Source organism: Protopterus annectens, chromosome 14.part0 (genome assembly GCF_019279795.1).
Source record: "Protopterus annectens isolate FY-2018-M chromosome 14.part0, PAN1.0, whole genome shotgun sequence".
Classification (NCBI taxonomy): Eukaryota; Metazoa; Chordata; order Ceratodontiformes; family Protopteridae; genus Protopterus; species Protopterus annectens.
The window spans coordinates 234,053,498-234,076,990 of record NC_056748.1 but is presented as its reverse complement, the minus strand read 5'-3'; the positions used below and the strand labels follow the sequence as shown (position 1 = coordinate 234,076,990).

The 23,493-nt window shown below is 39.1% G+C and overlaps 1 protein-coding gene across 4 annotated transcripts in view; it reads right to left on the bottom strand.

The window, feature by feature from the left end:
• The window catches only part of COL17A1 (collagen type XVII alpha 1 chain), a 423,506-nt gene that overhangs the window by 360,827 nt on the left and 39,186 nt on the right, over nucleotides 1–23,493 (bottom strand). For all 4 annotated transcript variants that reach the window (XM_044055953.1, XM_044055955.1, XM_044055956.1 and 1 more), the window contains exons 2-4: nucleotides 16,896–16,946; nucleotides 3,290–3,340; nucleotides 2,116–2,220 (exon numbers count right to left, since the gene is read on the bottom strand). In XM_044055953.1, coding sequence (XP_043911888.1) covers nucleotides 2,116–2,220; nucleotides 3,290–3,340; nucleotides 16,896–16,946 — 207 coding nt within the window. The remainder of the gene's footprint in view (nucleotides 1–2,115; nucleotides 2,221–3,289; nucleotides 3,341–16,895; nucleotides 16,947–23,493) is intronic.

The window sequence follows — 23,493 nt, the reverse complement described above, 5'->3', positions numbered from 1 at the left end:
AATCACGTCTGCACAAGTGAAAAACACACTATCCAAAGCCAAGAACACAGCATCCATGGGACCTGACGACATCCCAGGCTGTGTTCTACATGAACTACAGAACGAACTGGCACCCCACCTAAGTACCATGTTCAATCATAGCCTCATCTCAGGCTATGTGCCCACTGAATGGTGCACAGTGACAGTAATCCTGCTCCACAAAGGGGGAGCCACCACAGACCCCAGAAACTACCGCCCCATTAGCCTAACGAGCCTGGTCTGCAAGGCTATGAAGCGTATCATCATGGAACTTATAAACAATGACATTGGTAATATCCAAACTCAGGACCCCACCCAGTTCGGGTTTGTAAAAGGCAGATCATGTCTCCTAAACCTGATAGACTTCTTTGAAGCAGTCACCAAAGCCTTAGATGAGGGTAAGGTGGTTCACACAGCCTATCTAGATCTCGCCAAGGCTTTTTACACCATCCCCCACTTTGGAATTATAGATAAACTCACTAAACTAGGGATAAATCTCTATGTCACAAGATGGGTTGCCAACTGGCTCACTGACAGAATCCACACTGTGAAAGTAGCAGACTTCAAATCCAGCTTCAGACCAGTGACAAGTGGAGTACCGCAGGGTTCAGTCCTGGGTCCTCTCCTGTTTGGTATCTACTTCTCTGAAGTACAGGCCAACACAGAAGGTCTTTGGCTACTGAAGTTCGCAGATGACTGCAAACTAGGAGCCATAATCAAAACTCCAAAAGATGTGGACATCCTACAAAAGGGCCTTGCTGAGACAGATGCCTGGTGTCAAAGCCATGGCCTCAAGCTCAATGCCAAAAAGTGCATTGTCATCCCTTTTGGTAAAAACTCAGTACCCATGAACTACCACATCAGTGGTAGTCTACTTAACACCAAAAGTGTGATAAGAGACCTTGGGACACAGGTGGACAGTAGTCTCTCCTTTGATAATCACATCGCCACAGTAGTCAGGAAACCCTTCTATGTGGCACACCTCATCTCAAAAGGTTTCTCATCCAGGAAAAAAGAGGTCATTGTTCCCCTCTACTCATCACTCATTAGACCCATTATAGAGTACAATGCCCCTTTTGGTATGTACCTCACAAGACATCTACAACAACTGGAAAGGCCACATAACTACCTCACAATGAGGATTACCGGCCTCAAAGAGATGCCCTATGCAGACCGTCTCAAAAAACTGCAGCTTTACTCCATTGCATATCGCCTACTCAGAGGTGATCTCTGCCTAACACACAAAGCTATGTCAAACCCAGAGCTTTTAGACATGCTCCACTTAAAGAAATCCCAATCCCTACGAACTACACACTCTAGGGACCTAAACCTCATCACCATAATAAACAGAACATGCTGGAGGGATAGATTCCTGTCCCAGAGACTTCCCATACTCTGGAACAGACTACATATCTATATCAAACAAAGCTCCTCATTAGCACTCTTCAAGAAAAATCTTGATGATTGGGTGGGAGATAGGAAATTCACCACGGGGATCACTTCTGTGGCTCTGCTCGACAGTGGCACAGGAAAATAATTTTCTTGGGTGGCGAAAGCCAGGGTACCTTTGGCTAGGCTTATATAGGCCCTTGGGCCAATAGCCTAGTACCTACCTATGAACCTATGAACAAATGCTGTGGCCTGAAATGCCAAATTCCATGAATATTTTGTTTTCTCCCAGTAATCATGCAGTCTAAATTAAGGACTTACTGATGTTTTCCTAGAAAAAAATGAAAATCATTGCTCATGTTGATGGCCAAACCATTTGTCATGCATACTCTTACATGCAGGATTATGACACGCAGATAGTTGCATAAACCTCAAAGCATTCTCAGAACCCCACCAGTGGAACAGTCATCTCAGACCAATACAATACCTGCTGGTTGAGTAACACATCAATCTTTTATATTAAAGATGAAGGTAAAGTGCAGTAATATACATGAGATCAAGAAACTCTTGACAAACTAATGCAGCTTTGATTATGCTTAAGTTGCTTGCACAAAGTATTATAGAATTATAGAAAATCATTCAATGCGAATGTTTAATGTTTAATTGCTAAATTACTTTTCAGTAAATCCATTCACAAATTATACTTACAATAACCGCTGGTGCCTGTCACGACAGTCTTCCTTTCCATTCCAGACCCAGCACTGTATGATGCTCCTCTCTGCCCCCCACTGGCACTGCTGCTACTGTTTCCTTCTATTGGAAAAGACATAATATTGTTAAGGACACTAATTTATAATTTATGGTGCTCCAAAAAAAAAAAAAAAGAACATTTTCATAACTTGAATTCCAGGAATTATATCCATGATTTTTAGTTGACATATTTGCTCATCCCTGTGATTTCATTATAATTTTTCGTGCATCTATATATACACATAAAATTAAAACATATTTTAAGTATGAAACACTAAATAAAGCAAGCTAACAGTACAATAGATACAACAGAAAAAATAAAACAGGTGAGTTTCTTGTCTAAAATCATAGTTTCCAAGAAAATCAAGTGTTTTTCCAATATGCAGAGTTCATATTTGATTTGCTGGTAATTTTCCAGGAAATGGAAATCATTATCCCATAATATTATTATCAGGCATTAATTATAATGACAAACCTAGTCACAGTTTTACTAAATCTGTACACTAAAACTATTTTTATTTGTTGGTACTTTAAAACAGCACACTTTACAGGTAGCATAAAATGACAATGAATAAAGATCTTTTCTTAAACAGGACAGTCTCAACTGTCATAAGTAGTGTTATTATTAAAAAGAAACATCATACAGCAGAAAGGAAAACTAAATACCACAACCGCATAAATTTTAAGTATAGTCATACCATTTACAGCTGTTATAGTCAACTGAACTATATATGAATTTACAGCAAGCATTTTTCACTGCTACAAAGCAGTCACTGTCTAATGCAAAATAATACTGCATGATTTTACACACACACACACACACACACACACACACACACATACACACACACACACACACACACACACACACACACACACACATTCTTCCATAATTTAATTGAATGAAATGACAGAATTAAAATCTATAATTCATTAAAAAAACTTAAGCATTCAAATAATACAAAAAATAAACACTTGATTCAGAAACTAGAGTAAGGACCTTAAAATTTGTAGCACTAAAATGGTCCAATTAAAAAAACAATAAAAAAGAAAGCATGAGATAAGGCAGTAAAATGAAAGAAAATGATACTTTTCCTTAATCCACATAAAAAACAATTTGACTTTTACTTACTCGGTGGTAATGATGTTAGCCTTGTAGTTGTTGTTACGGTCTCTGAAACAACTGTAAAAAATTATAATGGATGTTAGAATTTTAAAAGTGTTAGACATTGGTTCTATGAGACTAAAGCTTAGAAACATCATTGTTTAATAGATTTGAACTATCAGGAACAGACTGAATACAAGACCTGGAAATATTAACTCAGAAAGCTTGAAGTGCCCAAAGGAAAGGGATGAATGCTTTACCAAATTTAAAATTTGCAAAGCAGTGCTTTTTTGTTTCAGTAACACTTTTCTTTGCTTATTTCTGTGAAGGTGGTCATTCTAGCCTCTTGGTGTATACTAAGACGTGTATACAGTTAATACACACACACACACACACACACACACACACATATATATATATATATATATATATATATATATATATATATATATATACTCCTGTGATACATCTTCATTATACATCCTGGAATAAGCTTCCTCCCCGACATTTAATGTAAGTCCCTGGTTACATGAAGTTAGCTCAGCATCACAGATATCATTTAGTATTCTTACCAACATGAGGATAATAAAATAAGATTTGTGAAAACAAAAAGGCAAATCCTATAAAATGTATTGTTATCCTGTTGAATTATACTTTATTGATTAATCTATTCTCTTTTATTTGACGTCATTGTGAACTCATAACTTACTTGTGTTTACAATGGTATGTAGTGTTATAAAGATAACATATACTAGTACAAATTACCTGCCAAGAGCTTTAGTAAACCAATCTTTTGTTAATGATGAATTTACAATGCATTTGGATATAGGCTGCACAACATAGCAGGAAGGAAAAAAGAGAACAGTCATGAGGTAGCATACACAGTGGTACAAAAATTAATTTCAACTGTGAAAGCCTAAAAAACTAACAAGAATATTGTGTGATTACATGCATTATTTCCCAGGTGACCTGTGATTGTTCTGGCCATGCTTCACTGTGTGCGTAAACAATTCATAATGCAAATGAAAATTTACCATCTGGTCTGAAATAATAAATTCCAAATAGGTACGTTTTGTCATTTGCCTGGGTATGATCTGTTGTGCAAGTCAGACAGGATAAGTATGTACTTGTCAAACCACTGCACGAATTTTCAAATCTCTGAAAAAGCATAAGATTGTGTGTGCTAAATTCACAGGTCAGAAAGGTGCTGCCATCAATAGGACACAAACAGAATGCTGCTTAGTGAATATAACAGACATAATAGATAATAACAGATAATAGAAAGAGATAATATAAGTTTCGAGTACCAAGAGAACAGCATAATAAAATGTCCATAGACAGAATATTTACCTTTGAAAGTAAACTTATAAAGACAGAAAGAATAGTTCAGTAAAATCTTACAATAACCATAAGTGTCCTTCTCTTTTATATGCTGCAGTATTCATCACATGAGAGAGTTCGCCTCTGGCTGTCTCGTACATCCAGCCAGTATACCAAAGTCTTAATGCTACTGTAAGGTACGTGCAACACCACACATCATCCAACATACATCAGTCATAAAGAGATGTGTGGTATAAAGCAGACATCAGCATGCACAAACCTCAGGACTGAATGCCACCAAACACCAGCTTGGGCTTAGGTAAGAAAATATGCCACCAGGGAAAGAGGCAAACATCAGGGTGAACGCAGGGGGAAAGTAATACCAAAGCATATAGAAGAGAAGGAAATCTAGGGTTATGGTAAGATTTTACACTACTATTTTATGTCCTTCTAGTCATATGCTGCAGTATTCATCACACGAGGGAGAATGTCAAAGCTCATGCATAGGAAAGATTGGGTGTAGGACCAGAAGCATTTTCTGCAAAGCCATACAGAATAGCTCTGGCAAATCCAGCTCTTGACCTAGAGATGACATCTAGTTTATAATGTTTAGTGAATTTATGGCTCAAAGACCAGGAAGCTGTCTCCAGGATAGAACTAGTGTTCAAGCCTTAGAAGGCTCCAAAGGAAGACACTGCCTAATAGAGTGTGCCCCTCAAAGGAGAAGAAATGCTCTTTCCATTGGTAGAATAATAGAAATAAATAGCTTTAGAAATCCAAGAGGAGATAGTTTGCTTGGAATCAGGTTGACCCAGGGCCCTTGGATGGTAAGAAACAAACAGGTGTTCAGAATTGCGGATAGGTTTTGTTTTGTCCAGGTAGTATCTGAGTTGCCTGTGTATGTCCAAAGTGTGTAGAATCCTCTCAATGGAGGATTGAGGAGAAGGACAAAAGGTGAGAAGACTGATAGACTGATTGAGGAATAATTCATTAACCACCTTGGGCATAAAGGAGGGATTAGTACATAGAGATGCCCTGTCCCTGTGGAAAACTGTGAAGCTGTGATTAGACATCAGAGCCTGCAACTCGGAGACCCTTCTGGTGGAAGTAACGGCCACTAACAGTACAGATTTCCATGTTCAATGTTGCCGGGAAGAGGAGCTTGCTGGCTCAAATGGGGCCAAGGTAAGTTTCTCCAAAACAAAATTGAGATCCCAAGGGGGAAGAATTGGCTTACTTGGTGGTCTTATGTAAAGGATGCCTTTAAGGAACAGTTTAACTTTCAACCAAGAGGCTAAAGGAGGTGACATAGGCAGACAAGCCGAGAAAGCTGAGAGGTGGGCTTTTACAGAAGAATAAGACAGCCCAATTTTCACCAATTCACACAGATAGGACAAAACCACCAGGACATCCACTACAGTGGTTGTAAATCCTTTTTGAGACACCAGATGAAAAATCTCTTCCATTTGGAAAAGTAGGATTTCTTAGTAGTGGGTTTATTGGCCAGCTGAAGAACTTGAAGCACATCCTCTGAGAAAAGGTGTTTGAAGGAACTAAAACCCTTTCACCCACAAGCTCAGGTTCAGAGTTAACAGCTGTGGATGGAATAGAATTCTCTTGTCCTGTGTGAGTAGGTCCATCCTATGGGGTAACTTGTGGTGGTTGTCCCTGGCTAAATGGAGGAGGGGGGGAACCAATGCTGACTTGGCCAAAAGGGAGTAACCAACAACATATTTGATTGATCCTGCTGAATCTTCAGTAGGACCTTTTGAAGAAGTGGAAAGTGGAGGGAATGCATACAGAAACATACCTTTCCAAGAGAAAGATAGAGCATCCACCTTCCATATCAAGGGATCTGGAACCCTGGCACAAAATTTGGAAAGTTGTCTGTTCATGGGGGAGGCAAAGAGGTGTACCCCATCAATGGACCATGCCCAGAAACACATCCCTTTGTAACATCCATTCATGAGATTGAATCATGGACCTGCTTAATGTGTCTGCCACTACATTGTGGGCTGAAGAAAGGTAATCAGCCTGAAGAGAGACATGACTTTGTAAGGATAACTCCCAGGCTTGTAGCGCTAGTCTGCACAGGAAATAAGACTTCATCCCCTCCTGTTTGTTGATGCACCAGAAGACTGTGGTGTTGTCTCTGAACCACCTTAGTACCCTTGAGGAAAGCATGGGTTTGAAGATTTGAAGGGCAAAATCAGGACCCTCATCACTTTTACGTTCATGTGCTCCTTTGTCTGGGATGTAGACCATACATCTCTGACGTTCCAAGATTGTAGAGTTGGACCCCATCCTGTATCTGAAGCATCCATGTACAACTCTTGAGTAGGAAAGGGTGGCTGTAGGGGTAGGCCTGGATTCTTTGTAACCTGAAGGATCCACCAATCTAACTCATTTTAGACAAGGTAGGAGTGGAATAATAAAAGTCCAGAGGATGAGAGTGTTGCATCCAAACTGTTCTTAGTAACCACTGAATTTTTCGAATTGTGCAACTTGGCCGAAGGAAGCATGGGAATCATGGATGCCGTGAACCCAAGGAGACATAGAAAATCCCTGGCAGTCAGGGATTGCATGGAGAAACAGGCTCTCGAGATAGGAAGTAAGGAACAGGACCTTCTCTGTGGGCAGAGAGGCTAGCATCCTGTTTGTTTGAATCCCTCAGCCAAGGAAAATGTGGTTTTGTGAAGGGTCTGAGAGGACTTCTGATAATTTATTGTGAAGTCTAAACTCTCTAGAAGAGAAATCATGAAGGTAAGAGTCCCCTGAAGAATGTCTGAGGACTGGGCCTGGTTGAGCAGATCATCTAGGTAAGAGAAAATCTGTATACCCTGTAGTCTGCAGTAAGCTATGACAGGGGCTAAGCATTTTGTGAAGACCCTTGGTGCTGTAGACAGACCAAAGGGCTAAGCACAGAAACAAAATTGTGAGGAAGCAACAGAAAAACAAAGACATTTCCTGAACCAAAGGCATCTTTGATGTCTAATGACACCATGAAGGCTTGGGGAAGAAGGGTGGGTAAAGTCAACATCTGAAAGGTTGGGACTTTCAGAAAGGTATTTGAATAGGAAAGGTCCAGAATGGGCCTCCAGGGGCCATCCTTCCTGGGGACCAAAAACATCCTGGAGTAGAATCCTTTTCTCATTTGAGAGAGGGGGAAATAGTCCCTTGAGAGAGAAGAGCAGATATGACCTGAGGAAAAAGTTCCAATTGTTCTTTTGGTGGTTGTGGGATGCCCCTGAAGGAAGGGAGAGTTTCCCAAACCATGAAATATCTTGTTTGATGATGGAGAGGACTCAAGAGTCCTGGGTTATCAGATTCCAAACAGGTAGAGAGAGAGAGAGAGAGAGAGAGAGAGAGATATGTGAATAGATAGAGGAGTGGATGGCCCTGGAGGCAGGTAGTCACAGGCTACCAGGCTTAGACTGGGGCTGAAAAGGCTTTTTCTGAGAGGGTGTGGATGGAGAAGACTTTGAAGAAGCTTGTTTCCTGGGATCTCTCTTAGATTTTGAGAAAGAAGGCAAAACTGTTTTCCTAACAAAGGTGGTCTTAGTAGGGAAGTTCCTCTGAAACCTGGGGACAGGAGAAACGAGGATGTGTTTAAGATCCTGGAGCTCCCTGCCTTTCTCTTGTAGGGATTTAAAAAGGTCTATAGCTGAGCTATGGAATAAGGTATTGTCTAGAGGGGCATTCATCAGTTTGGCCTTGAAATCATCAGCTAAGTGTTGTAACCTGAGCCAGGAATACTCCTCAGGACCGACCTAGAAGCCGATGCCCTGGCTGAGGCATCAGCAGCATCATAACTGCACTAACCTGGGCAGAAGAGTTGAAAATAAAGGACAACTTAGCCTTGGTGGGTTAGTCAGGGAGCTCTGAAAGGAGCTTTCCTGCATCTGACAAAAGAACCAGGGAGTATTTGGCCATATGGGGTTTGATAATTAATTGCTCTGAAGGCCAAAGTAGCAGAGGTGTAAACTTTCTTCCCCAGTCTCTGCATGACTTTGCTCTTCTTATCAGAGGGTAGTAATGGGGAGGAAGGCAGTAATTTGAATGCCTTGTCAGCTGACACTGCAATAGTAGCTAGATCAGCAGAAGGGGCTTTGAAGAGGAAGTTGGAGTCCTCAGGCACCTTATAACATCTATCTGGGTGCTTGGGAGCAGGAGGATGAGAGAGAGGGCATTTAGATGCAGCTGTAAAGGCACCCAAGAAGGCTGGAAGAATGGGGGGATGGCAGAAGGGGATAGAGAATCCATCTGAAGGAGGTCATAATACCCCTTTTGTATGTCTGACACTTGGCAGCACTCCCATTTGAAAAATTCTTTCATCTTCAAAATAGTTTCCCCAAAGGAAATATCCTCTCCAGAGGAATCTGTACCATTAGATTCCTCCTCTCATGAGGCATAACCTGGAGGGGAAGCAATTTGGGTAGAATAAGCTAAGAACTCATCACCTGATGATTTCCCCCCATCTGAAGAAGTGTCTGCAGATGTTCTCTTAAAGGGGATGGAGGGAGAGAGGGCAGTAAGAGAAAGAGAAATAAATGAAGGCAGACGCAGTGCCATGTAAGCATTGAACAGGCCTTGGGAGAATGCCTGCATGTCTGGAGCTTGATCCTGTGGAACTGAAGTGACATGTTTTGTTTTCAGTTTTTTCTTCTTATGTGCTTCCATATGTAGGATGGAAGGTGGATGGGTCTGACGTCGGCCTGCACTCATGATGTCTGTATGCACATCCTCCCATACAGTGATTTGGGTGATGCCATGTGGGCCTTCAGAAATAACAAGCCATGGTTCCCCCCCTTTTACCTATATCTGATGCCTGCAATTACCTTGTAGACATGCTGGTAGAGTCCTTCTGGGCATCCACCATGGTACCCAAAGAAGGGACATCTACCAATTCTAGGATGGCCTCCAGGCCTACATCAGCCTTGGGAGGAACACCTGGAAGAGACGGAGCAGCAGGAAGATGAGGCCAAGGTTTCTTCGCCTTTTTTGATTGTGGCTCAGCTGAAGGGCCTAACGTAGCCTCCATTACATCTGCTAAGCTTTTAAGGCACTGATTCTCTAGATGGCTCCTATGGGTTTTGGGGATAAAGGACTTACAGTGCAGGCAGTATGGTTGTGGTCTGGGTCGAGGCAGAACAAACACATGTCATGTGAGTCCTTATGTGGAATCTGCTTGCCCTTCCTAGCTGACATGAAATCACCAAAATACAAACAGTATCCAACATTTTAAGAAAGAAAACCCAAACAGGTTACTTACCTAAACTAAGGTTCATGACTAATCTGGTGTGCAAACATCTGGAACAGGTGATCGACAGGTGGCACAAAACTCTGAGGTTGGTGTGTGCTGATGTCCACTTTATACCTAAAGTCTCTTTATGACCGATGTACGTTGGATGATGTGCTGCATCGTACTTACCTTACAGCAGTATTAAGACTTTGGTATACTGGCCAGATGTATACATCAGCCAAAGGCAAACTCCCTCATATGATGAATACTGTAGCATATGAATAGAAGGACATCTAGAATTTACTTTAAAAGTGTAAATAGTACTGGAATGCATTAATATTCACAACAACATGGAAAAACAATATATTATGCAATGTTCAGCACTTTTCAGAAAAAAATAAGCAGATGTCAGATAATACATGGACAAGAGGCACCAAAAAAATGTCTAATCCATATAAAAAACAAACAAGTATACACATCAGTCCTAAAGCATATACATAAACTGGAAACAGAGCACTGAAAAGTGGACTGGATGACCGGCACAGCAACATGTCTCACCATGGACTTTTTGGCAAGGCAATGCATGAAAATTTATAACAAATAACCACAGACACAAAACAGGGGTAACAAGACATCTACAGTGATTATAGTTCAGAACAGGGATGTGTTCCAGATCAGTGAATCAGGCTCAATTGCAGGCTAGTATTACTGGCTATAGTGAGGAAATAGTCATTCATCTTGTACACGTCCTTAGTATGATCATATAAAAGTGCTGCCTCCATGCCCTATTCACACAGGCTGCGTAGGCTGGGCAGGGGTTTCAGCAGGGACATAAGTCACATTTACCTATTCACCATCAGGGACAAGTGTAGTAGTTCCTGTTAAATTCCGCACACAGTTTCATAGCTCACTAATTACACTTCACGTTTAAACTTGGTGCTGTCTACGTTGGTGGCATCAGTGCAAATGAGCACGACGTCACTCATACTGGTGCCCAAAACCTAGACGGGAACCATTTATTATGCAGCTTCCAACTTTTAGGCTAAAAACTGTGCCTTATACATAATAATAATAATAATATAACATATTTTTATATATTATAAATATTATACAGAAATATAATATATTTGAAATTCAGATTTGTGTTCCAGAGTTTCCCTCATTTTGTAGATTTGCAAATATGTGATGATTGTAATGATTCACTTAATCAAAATGTTACCTAAATATGTACACTACAATTCAATAATTCTGCACTGCTACATTGATACCAATGATGATATTTACTAAGAACCAAACAGCAGTAGGCAGCTACACGGTCAATAAAGGTCTGTCCTCACCACAAACAATTCAGGAAAAATGTCACTTCCACAAGTCAGTATATAGAAACACAGGTTTATTCCAAACTTCACAGATTTAGCACTTTTGTTTCATTCCATGAAACATCTTCAGAATAAATGCATTTAAATGAACTCACGCATTTATAGTGGGCAACATAACATTCATTGGTTTACATTTAAAAAAAAATGCTGTTACATCATACATCTAATTAAAAACCCCACCACATCTTAAAAGGCCGTCACATATATACAATACAATAACATCTTACCAAGTTTTAAATAACATTACATATATTACAATACCCACAGGATAATTATATTAGATGCAAAAAGGTATAAAGCATGTAACATAGTATCTAAAATGAATAAGCTTTATACTTTTGTTCTCATTTTTAAAGCTGGTACAATGGATAAGTGATCATTCAGACCAGATCTAATGCAGGCATCCAACTGCATCTGCCAAATTAATTCACAAAACTCTAAAAGATTTTCCCAATCACCCCCTCTATCCGCGGGTTAGACCTGTTCAATTGCCCAGAACTTAAAGACAGCTCCATCACACTCCTGAGTGTGTCTATAGAGCGCATTTGTATCTTTTTTTCCTCCCAATATCATAGATGTGTTCATACACTCTATACTTTAAATTTCTTTCAGTTTTGCCTATATAATAAGAGAAACATTTCAAGCAATATGTCAAATAAATCACTGCTTTGGTCTGGTAAGTATAATACCACTTGGCTATCATACCCTTGTTGTTAATATTAGGTATACTTAATTCACTCAGGTTGGCAATCCACTTACACTGATGGCAACAACCGCAGGCATAAGTCCCCAACTTCCTTCTAGCCCCGGTACTGTTGTACTGCTCTTGTTGTCTACTCCCTCTCTCAGATACATTCTTCAAATTAGCACCTCTCCTATAACTGAATTTTAGTGGTGCCTGGAAAATTGTTAAGCTATTGGGCATGATTTTAAATATATTCCAATACTTTAGCATTATGAGCCTCACTTTACTAGTATCTTGGTTGTACCTTACTACAAAATAATGCCCATTCCGTCCCTCATTTCTACTTTGAGGAACTTCACATATATTTACTCTAGTCCCTGTACCAACTAGATAATCTCCATTCAATAAAGGAGTATATTTTGTACCCCACCCTCCAATAATTTCATCCTTAATGGCTTGTATTAATTCAACCGGGTACTTCCTATCTTCAAATAGTTTACCAATAAATTACATTTCTTCCACAAATTCATCCCTTTTAGATGTCATCCGGGCCGCATGGACCATCTGTCCCTTAATAAAGTTTTTCTTTAAATATCGGGGGTGGTAGCTATCAAAATGCAAATATGTATTGGAAACATATTTTTTCCTATATATTCTGGATAACACTTTCCGATTAATATAATCCTTATATAATTTTACATCCAGATAATCAACCTCCACTTCCCCAACTTGATAGGTAAATTTTAAAAAATCAGTTGTAGTTTCTATATAGTTAATAAATAAGGGAATATTATCCACAGACCCTTTCCATAATATTAATATATCATCCAGAAAGCAGAAGTATCCCTTAAAATACTGCCAAAAATTAGAGGTAAATACAAAACGTTTCTCCCAATATAACATAATTATACTGGCAAACACAGGGCACCATGAGGCCCCCATAGCAACTCCTTCAAGTTGCTTATAGCATTCCCCCTGGAAATACAAAAAGTTATTCTTAAGTATAATTTCCATGTTCTCAGTAACTATCCTCAGATCCATAGCTGTCAGAAACCCCATCTCAATGAGCATTTCTTCAAACCATCTCAAGCCCAGATTCTGGGGTATAACCGAAAATAAATCTCTGACATCAATGGTCAAAAAGGAGAATTTATCAAATTCAATACAGCTAACTTTACGTAAAAGATCCCATGAATCAATCATAATAATAATATAACATATTTTATATATTATAAATATTATACAGAAATACAATATATTTGAAATTCAGATTTGTGTTCCAGAGCTTCCCTCATTTTGTAGATTTGCAAATATGTGATGATTGTAATGATTCACTTAATCAAAATGTTACCTAAATGTGTACAGTACAATTCAATAATTCTGCACTGCTACATTGATACCAATGATGATATATAAAGTTTTAAGATCCCTGATTTGTATAGACACACCTTTCTCTATACACACACACACACACACACACACACACACACAAATATATATATATATATATAGAGAGAGAGAGAGAGAGTGTGTGTGTAAGAGAAAGGTGTACTTATGTGTCTACATATATTTGTGTATGTGTGTGTGTGTGTGTGTGTGTGTGTGTGTGTGTGTGTGTGTGTGTATATATATATATATATATATATATATATATATATATATATATATATATACAGGTGCACTCCCATTAATCCGAAACTCGTTAATCCGCCTAAAAGTACCCAGAACTAATTCAATCCTATTTTAAAACAGAGGGGGATGCATAAAGAATAAATTGGGTGAAAAGGAGACTAGGTGGCAGATCAAGCTTAATGCCTCAGTTCACCCAGGGCTTAATGAAACTATTTCCATCAAGCCCATATTGGAAAACAGTGAGTAGTTAGGATGGTTTTGAGGTACATGTACTGGGACATGATGACAGTAATGATGTTTCTATATATATTTGTTTTTATTAGTAATGAATGTAACAGCAAGATTTTAATACTGTTTTGGTGGATATTCATGTGTTTAATTGTATCTAAATGTTTTTTGATTATATATGTATTAAATAGGAAGTTTTAATAGACATGATATGACTTTTTAAAAAAGGCGATCGACAAGGAAATCAAGCACTGATCACTTTAAATTTTGATTTGTTTATGTAATTGTAATGAGTTGAAGTAGGTGATTGGCTGATGATTATATTTAAGCCGGCTGTGGCAATAATTAACTGTTCTGATGAAGTCTACATGGAGTAGATGAAAGTGCTTAACTCATATGTAAAAGAAAAAGTATTTTTATTATTTTATTATTTTACTAATAAACGGAATTACCGGAATATTGGTTGGTGTGCAGTGCTGTTACATGCGGAGTCTGTGAACAGAATTTGGTGTTTTTGTTATCTATTGTAAAACAACTCATTTATCTGCCAATTTGCTAACCGCCATCCGCCAAAACAATTTTGATGCCAACCTATTGATTTAGTACTCGTTAATCCGCCAACCCACTATATGGCTGAAAAAACGTGGTAAATCTACAGGCTATTATTTGTTTTTTAATCAAGTAACATCCAAGTCAATGGCTACAAAACGTAAGTGGACCGATTTAGGAATTGCACAAAAATGCGAAATATGTTTATATAAAGACAAAAATCCAGGAGCAAGTCAAGAGGAAATTGCTGCTCACTTCAACTGCGAATGGAAGACTGTGATTTTGCATTGCAAGATTGGTGATATACTGAGCCAGAAAAACAAGTCGTCTGTTGGACAGTCAGTTATTTGTGGTGCAAGAACTGAACCAAAGTGCATGAGAAATGCTGAAAATGCTGAAATGGAAAAAGCCTTGTTCTTGTGGTTTACACAAATGAGAGGCAAACATGCTGTGGTTACAGATGCTATATTGACTAAAAAGGCACGTTATTTTGGCAGTAAGATGGGCGTCACAGATTTTACCTATTCAACAGGATGGCTATTGCGGTTCAAAGCATGTTATGGCATTTCCATTGTGGTGAAAGTGAGGGCGTAGACCCGGTTACTGTAGCTGTTGGTCGTTACAAAACTCGTCAGATAATTAGCCAGTACAGTGCGAATGACGTCTACAATTGCGATGAAAGTGCTGTTTTCTTTCGAATGCCACCTGGTAAAACCTTGTCAGCTGGACCAGTGCGTGGAACAAAGCGCTATAAAGATTGTGTAACAGTGATGTTTTGCTGCAATGCAACTGGAACCGACAAGAGAAAGGTGTTGGTGATTGGGAAATCTAAACAGCTTCCAGAATTTCAATGTCCAGCTTTACGTCGACTATGTCCATTCAAGAAAGGGATGGATGAATTCCTCTCTGTTCCTAGACTTTGTTTCAAAACTTATTGCAGACATGCTACGCCAAGACCGGAATATATTGTTGCTATTGGACAATGCATCTAGTCATCCAGCAGATGTGGAACTATCCAACGTGACATTCTGTTTCCTTCCACCAAACGCCACTAGCCATTTGCAGCCTCTTGATGCAGGTATCATCAAGTGCTTCAAATCTCATTATGGCAAGCTGCAGCACATTGTGCAGATGATGGATACTGATTCTGATCCTGATGTTAACCTGAAACAGGCTGTCGGTTTTATCCAGGCTGCATGGAAAAATGTCAGTCTACTTGTTATTCAGAACTGCTGGGCACATGTCGGATTGATTAACAAAGGCAGTCTGGCAACAAACACCCATGATATGACTGAAAGTGTGCCAGCTGCAACATCAGCTCAGTCGTCTGATATCCAGGCTATCCTCATGAAACTTCCAGCTGCGGGCAGTCTTTTGACAGCTGCTGAGTATATAGACATTGATGCTGCTGAACTGACGGAACAGGAAATGTCAGATGAAGAAATTGTTCAAGCAGTGATGTAAGAAGCTAACAACCCTGATGAAGTGGCCGACAATGGCAATGACGATGAAAAACTGGACCCTGCACTACCACCATCAATTCGTGAGGCACAGCAAGCACTGACAGTGGTGCTCAGATATTTTCAGAGCAGCAACAACACTACTGAGGATGAGATCGACAAAGTGATGAACATAGATAAGATGTTGAAAGAAAGAGCCATGAAAAACTTATGCCAGACAAAAATAACTGGCTTTTTTAATATGCTTAGACAGTAAACCAACAAGCCAACAAGTACTTAATGCATACAGTATGAAGTAACGTTTATTAAAACTGCAGTACAGTCCACTGTATAAATGATGTATCCCTGATGAAAGCTATACTGTATGCTGAAACTGGTCTGGTTCTTATAATAAATCTTCATGCTTCCAAGGTGCTGGCCTTCATTTTTCATGTTTAGTACACTGTATAAGCCTACAATTATTTTTTACAAGAAACAATAGTGCAACACAGTATACAGTGTTGTGTTTAACGTTTGCATAGCGCATAGCTGTTTTGTTCATGACAGTGTAAAGGTATATACACTCCACCCCAGCAAAATGTATTTTTTTCATTAATCCGCCAAATTTTCAAAAAACGAATTATGGCGGATTAATGAGAGTGGACCTGTGTGTACATATATATATATATATATATATATATATATATATATATATATATATACACACACACACACACACACACACATACACACATATATATTTATATATATATATATATATATATATATATATATATATACACACACACACACACACACACACACACACACACACACATATATATATATATATATATATATTCATATATGAACCTACATTTCCATCAAAAATATAAAACGGTTTTATATACACCAACAAAGAGGAATTACCCTTGTCGCTTTACATATTGAGGACTAGTGAAGTGTGTGTGTGTGTTTTTTTTTTTACTGGTGAGGAGGGCATAAACTGATTTTCTTATTTAATCCACACTTACTCTTAGCTTGATTTGTTTTCACGCTACTCCAGAAATACAAATGTCCCTTTTGTTACATTAAATGTTGACACAATACATGCCGTTTCTTTAGACCAGGTGACAGAGTTACAAGGTAATCACCCTACCTCTTCCTTCTATGTTGGTTTTTTTGGTTAAGCTGTCCATTCCATAGTCACCTGTTAAAATAAGGACGAGCGTTAGTTTTGGTAAGGTACAAGAGGTAATAACTACCCCATCTCTTTGAAAAAACACATCTGTATTTAAAGAAAAGGTCAGTTATATTAATACGCAACAAACTGCATTCTGCATTACGGCTGCAGGAAATGCATCTGAACAACCATAGTCTGACTGTAGCACTATTATGTCATTTGATTCCTTTTTCCATGCATTGCATTTTTCAAGTATGGAGTAATTCCAAATTGTGTTAGTGCACATGATTCTTTGTGTATTTGTAATCATGCATCATATTTCTCTATTATTTCTAGTACAGTGCATTCTCCAGACATCTATGCAAACATTTTTTTTTAAATTGGGTGAACCTACCTAGTTGCCAGAATCCATGCTGATACGTCTGTGTGCCACACACGTTATTTCAGTATACAAGGTCTTAAATACAGCTATCCTGAAAACATGCACATTCAAGCAAACACTTCAAAATAATTATGCTTCTTAATGACTTGATTATTAAGCATACCATTGTATTGCTAGCTTTTAAAGCTGCAGAAATAGAGTACTTCATATTGATTGGATATCAAAATTTTTTTACATTCAGTTTACACAGCAGTATTTATTTATTTTTGCTTTATTTTATTTAGCAGGTATGTGAACTGGATGACTGGATTCCTTTTTCAGTCGTAATGACTTTAGAGTAATGCAAAAATAATATAGTAAAAGTACAATCAGAGGAAATATGAGTAAAATACAGATAGACAAGATAAACAATAGCACCATCCAGAACAGTTGTATGTAATGCAGAAAGTAAACTATTACTTAAAAGATTACATATTCACTGAAAATATAACAAAACAAAATATAACAAGGGTTGGGAGGGTGGCCTAATGGTTAAGGTGTTTGCCTTACAAACACAAGGTGCAGAGTTTGAGTCTCACAAGAGATAATTAGCTAGGCTTAAATGGCTCGCAAGAGCAGTTAGCTTAGTACATATTAGGGGGTTGGGAGGGTGGCCTAATGGTTAAGGTGTTTACCTTACAAACACAAGGTGCAGGGTTCAAGTCTCCCAAGGGATAATTGGCTAGGCTTAAAATGGCTCGCAAGGGCAGTTAGCTTAGTACTGATCTATGAATCTATAAAAATGATTGAAATGAAGTAGACCAGCTTTGAAGAACCAAGAGAAAAGCATGCAGACTATTCTTGCTTTGCTTGCCTATATCTAAACACGTATCCAAAGATGTGTGCCTGCACGCGCACACATATGTATTTATACATATAGATGAAGAGAGTGAGAGGAAAAAACATACTTTACCTGAACATTATGGTGTTTCACTTTTTTATGTCTTCAAATAAACGTAATGCAAGCAAGATTAGTAGATTAAATAAAAATTTGCATTTCAATGTTACAATTCACATGCATAATAAAAAACTAATACTATTTTTTTACATTACCCAAGAAAGTCAACAACTTATTTGGAGCATCAGGAATGAATGTAGTTATTGCATTAATTACATCACAGTTTGGAGTAGTGTCATATAAGTCTTAATGGAAACAGAAAACTTGTATATAAGCAGGAATTCATTCATTTTCTAGCAACCTTAAAACAAGGACAGGAATAGTTTTTTTTTAAAGGGTCCAGTAAATTTGTCTTATGAATAGGATAGCTTGTTTTGTTTTGACTCTTCTCTGGCTGGTGGTGTCAGCAAGCAGGAACTATCTTCCTATAGCTCTTCTCTCCCACTTCTGGGACAATTTGTGGTCTTGGAAGTGTTAGAGATTATCCCGGATTAGCAAACAGATTGTAAGGAGTTCCAAATATTTATATGTTCATAGGAAGTTACTAGACTAATGGCCCTTGGACCTTTACAAGCCTAGCCATGTTATACCTGTGTTCTTTAAATGACCTTGGTTAGATGGTCGTTATTCACAGAGCAAGTCTATGATCAGCACCGACTGCCCCTGTCCATGAGGGATCTCAGTATCTGTTATGTATTAAACTGAATGCTAATGACAGAAGTAGACTGTAAGTACAGGAAAAGGAAGTAATGCTCACGTTTAGGTGCCAGACCTGAGAACCTGCAGATAATGGTAACTTGAATGAGTCAACTATTTTGACTGGAATTAAGACTGAATATTGTTAAAATATATTCAAGATTATGTATTAAGACATTTCTTGCAATAACTCTTCTGTAATCTGGGAATAGATGGTTTGATACAATATTACAGACTTTTGGTTTGGTTATTACTTTGTCTAAAACCATGTATATGCTCTTTAAGGGAGAGGAAGAGACCTAAAAAGAGGCCCAAATACTTACATTTTGTGACCTTTTTGACAGATGTCCTATGGGGCCAACAGACTTTATCATATCAGTTGGTTTAACTTTTTTTGCTGTTGTCAGAGGCATACAGAATATTTTTTTTTAGAATTTTTTGAGAAGTTATGTCACGAAGGGGAGTTAAAAATGTGGTAGGTGATTTTTAGTATCAGACCAGACCTCAAAACTAGAATGATATCTGCATAAAATGACAGATGATGGAAATGTGCCAGTAACATCCTTTATAAAAAGAGAAAAGGAAAACTGGTCCTAATACTGACCCCATAGTAAGTACCTGTTGTGACAGTTCATAGGCTAGAAAGCTAACAATCATACTGGAAGCAAAAAGGTCTGTTATGCAAACATTCTTTTTGTCCATGTTAGTGCATTATCTGCATTGCCAAGCAAAAGAAGGTTTTGAATCTGCATTTGTTTTATAACTGCATTGCTGCCAAGAGTGTCAGTGGCACAACATGTAGGTCATTTGTCATTCATGCAGAATGCTATGGGTTCTATTCTAACACCAGGTAGGTGAATTGCTGACACTGCAGTGCAGCATGAGGAGGATGCTGCACTCCTGAGAGTGTCATCCTTCAGATGAGACACTAAACTGAGGCAACCATATGCCTGAGTTAGTGGTAGCTCAGGTAGATGAAAAAGATCCTATTCAACCTATTGAAAAGATTAGGGGATGTTTCCTGATGCCTTGACCAATTTCCCCTAATAATATAAATACTACCTCGGGTCTCCCCTGAAAAGAGACTTTTAGGTTAGTGGGACTAACCTGGTCAGAAAAAGATAAATAAAATGTCTCTTTAAATATGGTCATCCTGAGACAGTGTAGCAGCTGACTCATGTACACGGACAACCCTCTACTACTACCACCTAGGAACACAATTTGTGAGAGATGCAAATACATCAAGTGCCTAGTGTCATTGCTCTCTCCCCCACAAACCAGTACATCTGGCACTGAGAAGGTTGGCAACACAAACACCACACCTACACAATACACTCCCACATATGGGGAGCCCCTCAACAAAAGCATACCCAAACAAAAGAGACCTCAGAGGCATAAACACACGCATACTCCAGTGCCCACCACACCACACATAGTCCACACACCTGTGTCTCACAGCCACTAAGGCCTAAACATAACCCAACATAGTAGTCATAGGAGACTCCATTGTGAGACACACAGATGTGCACCTCACCAGGCTGGATAAGGAGAAAGTCACAGTTATTTGTTTGTCAGGTGCCAGTATCCGCCATATCACCAATGCACTCAAGTCTATCAACAGGTATTGTTATGACTCTGTTATAGTCCATGATGGAGTGTATGACTTGAGATGTACTCCCTGGACTATATGAAGAGAGACGTGCTCGAGCTCACTGAATACGTGTCCCAGGCAAGTATGTTACTAGCCTTAAGCAGCATTCTACCATCGCCCAGAGTGATGCCACAATACAAACAGAAAATTATTGACTTTAACAACTGGCTTAGTTTCTGGTGTCATTCAAAGGGGATCCAGTACCTGACAGCCTGGGATGACATGATTGACAAGCCACGATGTTTTGTCAGAGATGGCCTGCATCTGTCTCCCTTCAGCTTCAGGCTCCTGGTAAAAGGCACTTGCCTCCTCCATAGTGCCTTTTTAGGCAATGCCATGAGGTTAAAACTACTATCATGAAAATTTCATCTAAACGTAAATTAAAGGTCATGCTCCTAAATGCTAGGAGCCTAAATATGAAACTGCACTCATTGCAAGCATTCTTAACTCTAGAAGAAGCTGACATTTGTGCAGTCACAGAAGGAAATTATAGACCCATCAGCCTTACTAGCCTGATCTGCAAAGCCAAGGAGCGGATTATCATGGACCTCATTAACAAGGACATTGGCAACCTCCAGATACTTGATCCCACACAGTTTGGTTTTGTCAAAGGGAAGTCATGCCTGTTAAATTTAGTTGACTTCTTTGAGACAGTCACCAAGGCCATAGACAAGGTGAAGACAGTGCACACTGCCTACCTTGACCTGGCCAAGGCCTTTGATACTATTCCCCACTCAGGTATAATAGATAAACTCTCTCAACTAGGCATCAAGCCATATGTTACCAGATGGGTAGCAAACTGGCTCACTGATAGAACCCACCTAGTCAAAATAGAGGAAGCAACCTCAAGTGGTAGACCCGTAACAAGCAGTGTACCCCGGGGATTGGTCTTGGGGCCTCTGCTGTTTGGAATATACTTCTAAGAGGTGCAGGCCAAATCTAGTGGGCTATGGCTGACCAAGTTTGCAGATGACTGCAAGCTGGGTGCTGTCATCAATTCTCCTAGTGATGTGGACATCCTCCAAGAGGGTCTCACCCAAACATTAGTGCCGCAAACATGTCCTCAAACTGAATGACAAAAAATGCATCATCATCCCTTTTGGGGAGAATGATATCTCCACAAATTATCACATTGATAATAAGGCACTAAGCACGCAATCAATCATGAGGGACTTGGGAACTCAGGTTGGCAGCAAACTGTCTTTTGACCACCATATTGCCTCCTTTGTACGGAAAGCTTTCTACATGGCCACCTCATTAGTGAGGGTATCTCATCCAGGGACAAGGTGTCATAACATCCCTGTATTCTTCCCTTATAAGACTGATTATTGAACACAGTGCCCCTTTCGGCTTGTCTCTCACAAAGTACATGCAGCAGCTGGAGAGACCTCAGAGATTCCTCACCCGGGAGAATCAAGGCCCTCATACATCTACCCTACACAGATAGGCTAAAAGCCCTGTCCCTCTACTCAGTCTCCTACAGACTCCTCAGAGGTGACCTCTGTCTGGCATACAAAGCAATCTCAGAATCCACACTGATGGGACTGCTGCATATCCGCAAGTCAAGCTCCACTTGAGTAACCCGCACATGAGACCTCAACCTGGTCTGTGACAACAATAGGACTTGGTGGGACAGATTTGTGTCCCAGCAACTCCCCCTTTTGTGGAATAGACTCCCTCTCCATGTAAAGCAGAGTACCTCATTAAACCTTTTTAAGAGCAACTTGGATAACTGGATGGGGAACAGAAAATACATCCCTGGGATTCCACCTATGTCCCTGTTGGATGGTGGCATAGGCTGCTGACTTGTTGGAACATGGCTAAATTCTTGGCTAGGCTTGTAAGGGCCTCAGGGCCAATAGCCTAGTAACTTCCTATGAATTATGATCCTAAAACTTTCTTAAATTGCTGTGTCATTTGTTAGTGTTTCAAGATGTCTTTATGTAAAAGATAAAACACTAAACATACTTGATCCATGTGATTCTTTGTGTGGTGTGTCAGTTTGTACATTGGTAAACTTAAGCATTCCTTGCTTGTAGGTCTCCACATGCCATAGGTAGCTAATGTTGTAGATCTCATCAGCAGAATCCTAGGGCTGCACATAACTGAGTCAGTATCCAAGCCTGCATATCATCTTACTCACTGGTGCCCTTCGACTATAGATAACTATAAGCCATTGTTTCTGGGCTATTAATTACTGCATTCAGTAGTACCCTATTGTGCCACATGTAATAGTGCACTAGGGCAGGAGAACACAATATTCAGTAGTGACTTGGAGCAGTCAATTACTTCTATTCTGTGCTTCAAAACATTAGATCCCAACATTTTGTAATGTTGTGCGGTTATAAATTATAATAATTCTTTATCCCATGATAGCAAATTAAAATATTCAGAAGTACTGTGTGCCATATATTGCTTTGGGTCACTCTTCAGGCCTAGATGACTACACCCTGTTGTACCACAGAGTTGTAGATTTCTGCAGGCCCGTGTCCTAGTATTGCAGATCACCACATTCAGAAGTGACCTAAGGTTGCATATACTATAGCAGTGGACTTGTATTGTAGGTCACTACATTTGGTAGTGCCCTGAGGGCGCCACATTGAAAGAGTATTAAAATTCAAGTCTCAAAATTGTGAATTACACAACACTTCTGAAGCTATATAAGCAACTAGATATGTAATTGTTATAGCTTCAAAATTATACACCACAAAAGTAAGAAGATTAAGTAGAGGAATACATAGTAAATTTTCCAGCAAAGCCTTTATCATAAAAAAGCCTGTCAAAAAGCTGTTTCTAATGCTTTTTACATATTTGATTCCAGAATTACACTATTTGCAATTCCAAGATTTACATATTGATACCATATCTAGTGCAATAATTATATGCCCTTGCAATATTGGGGACTATA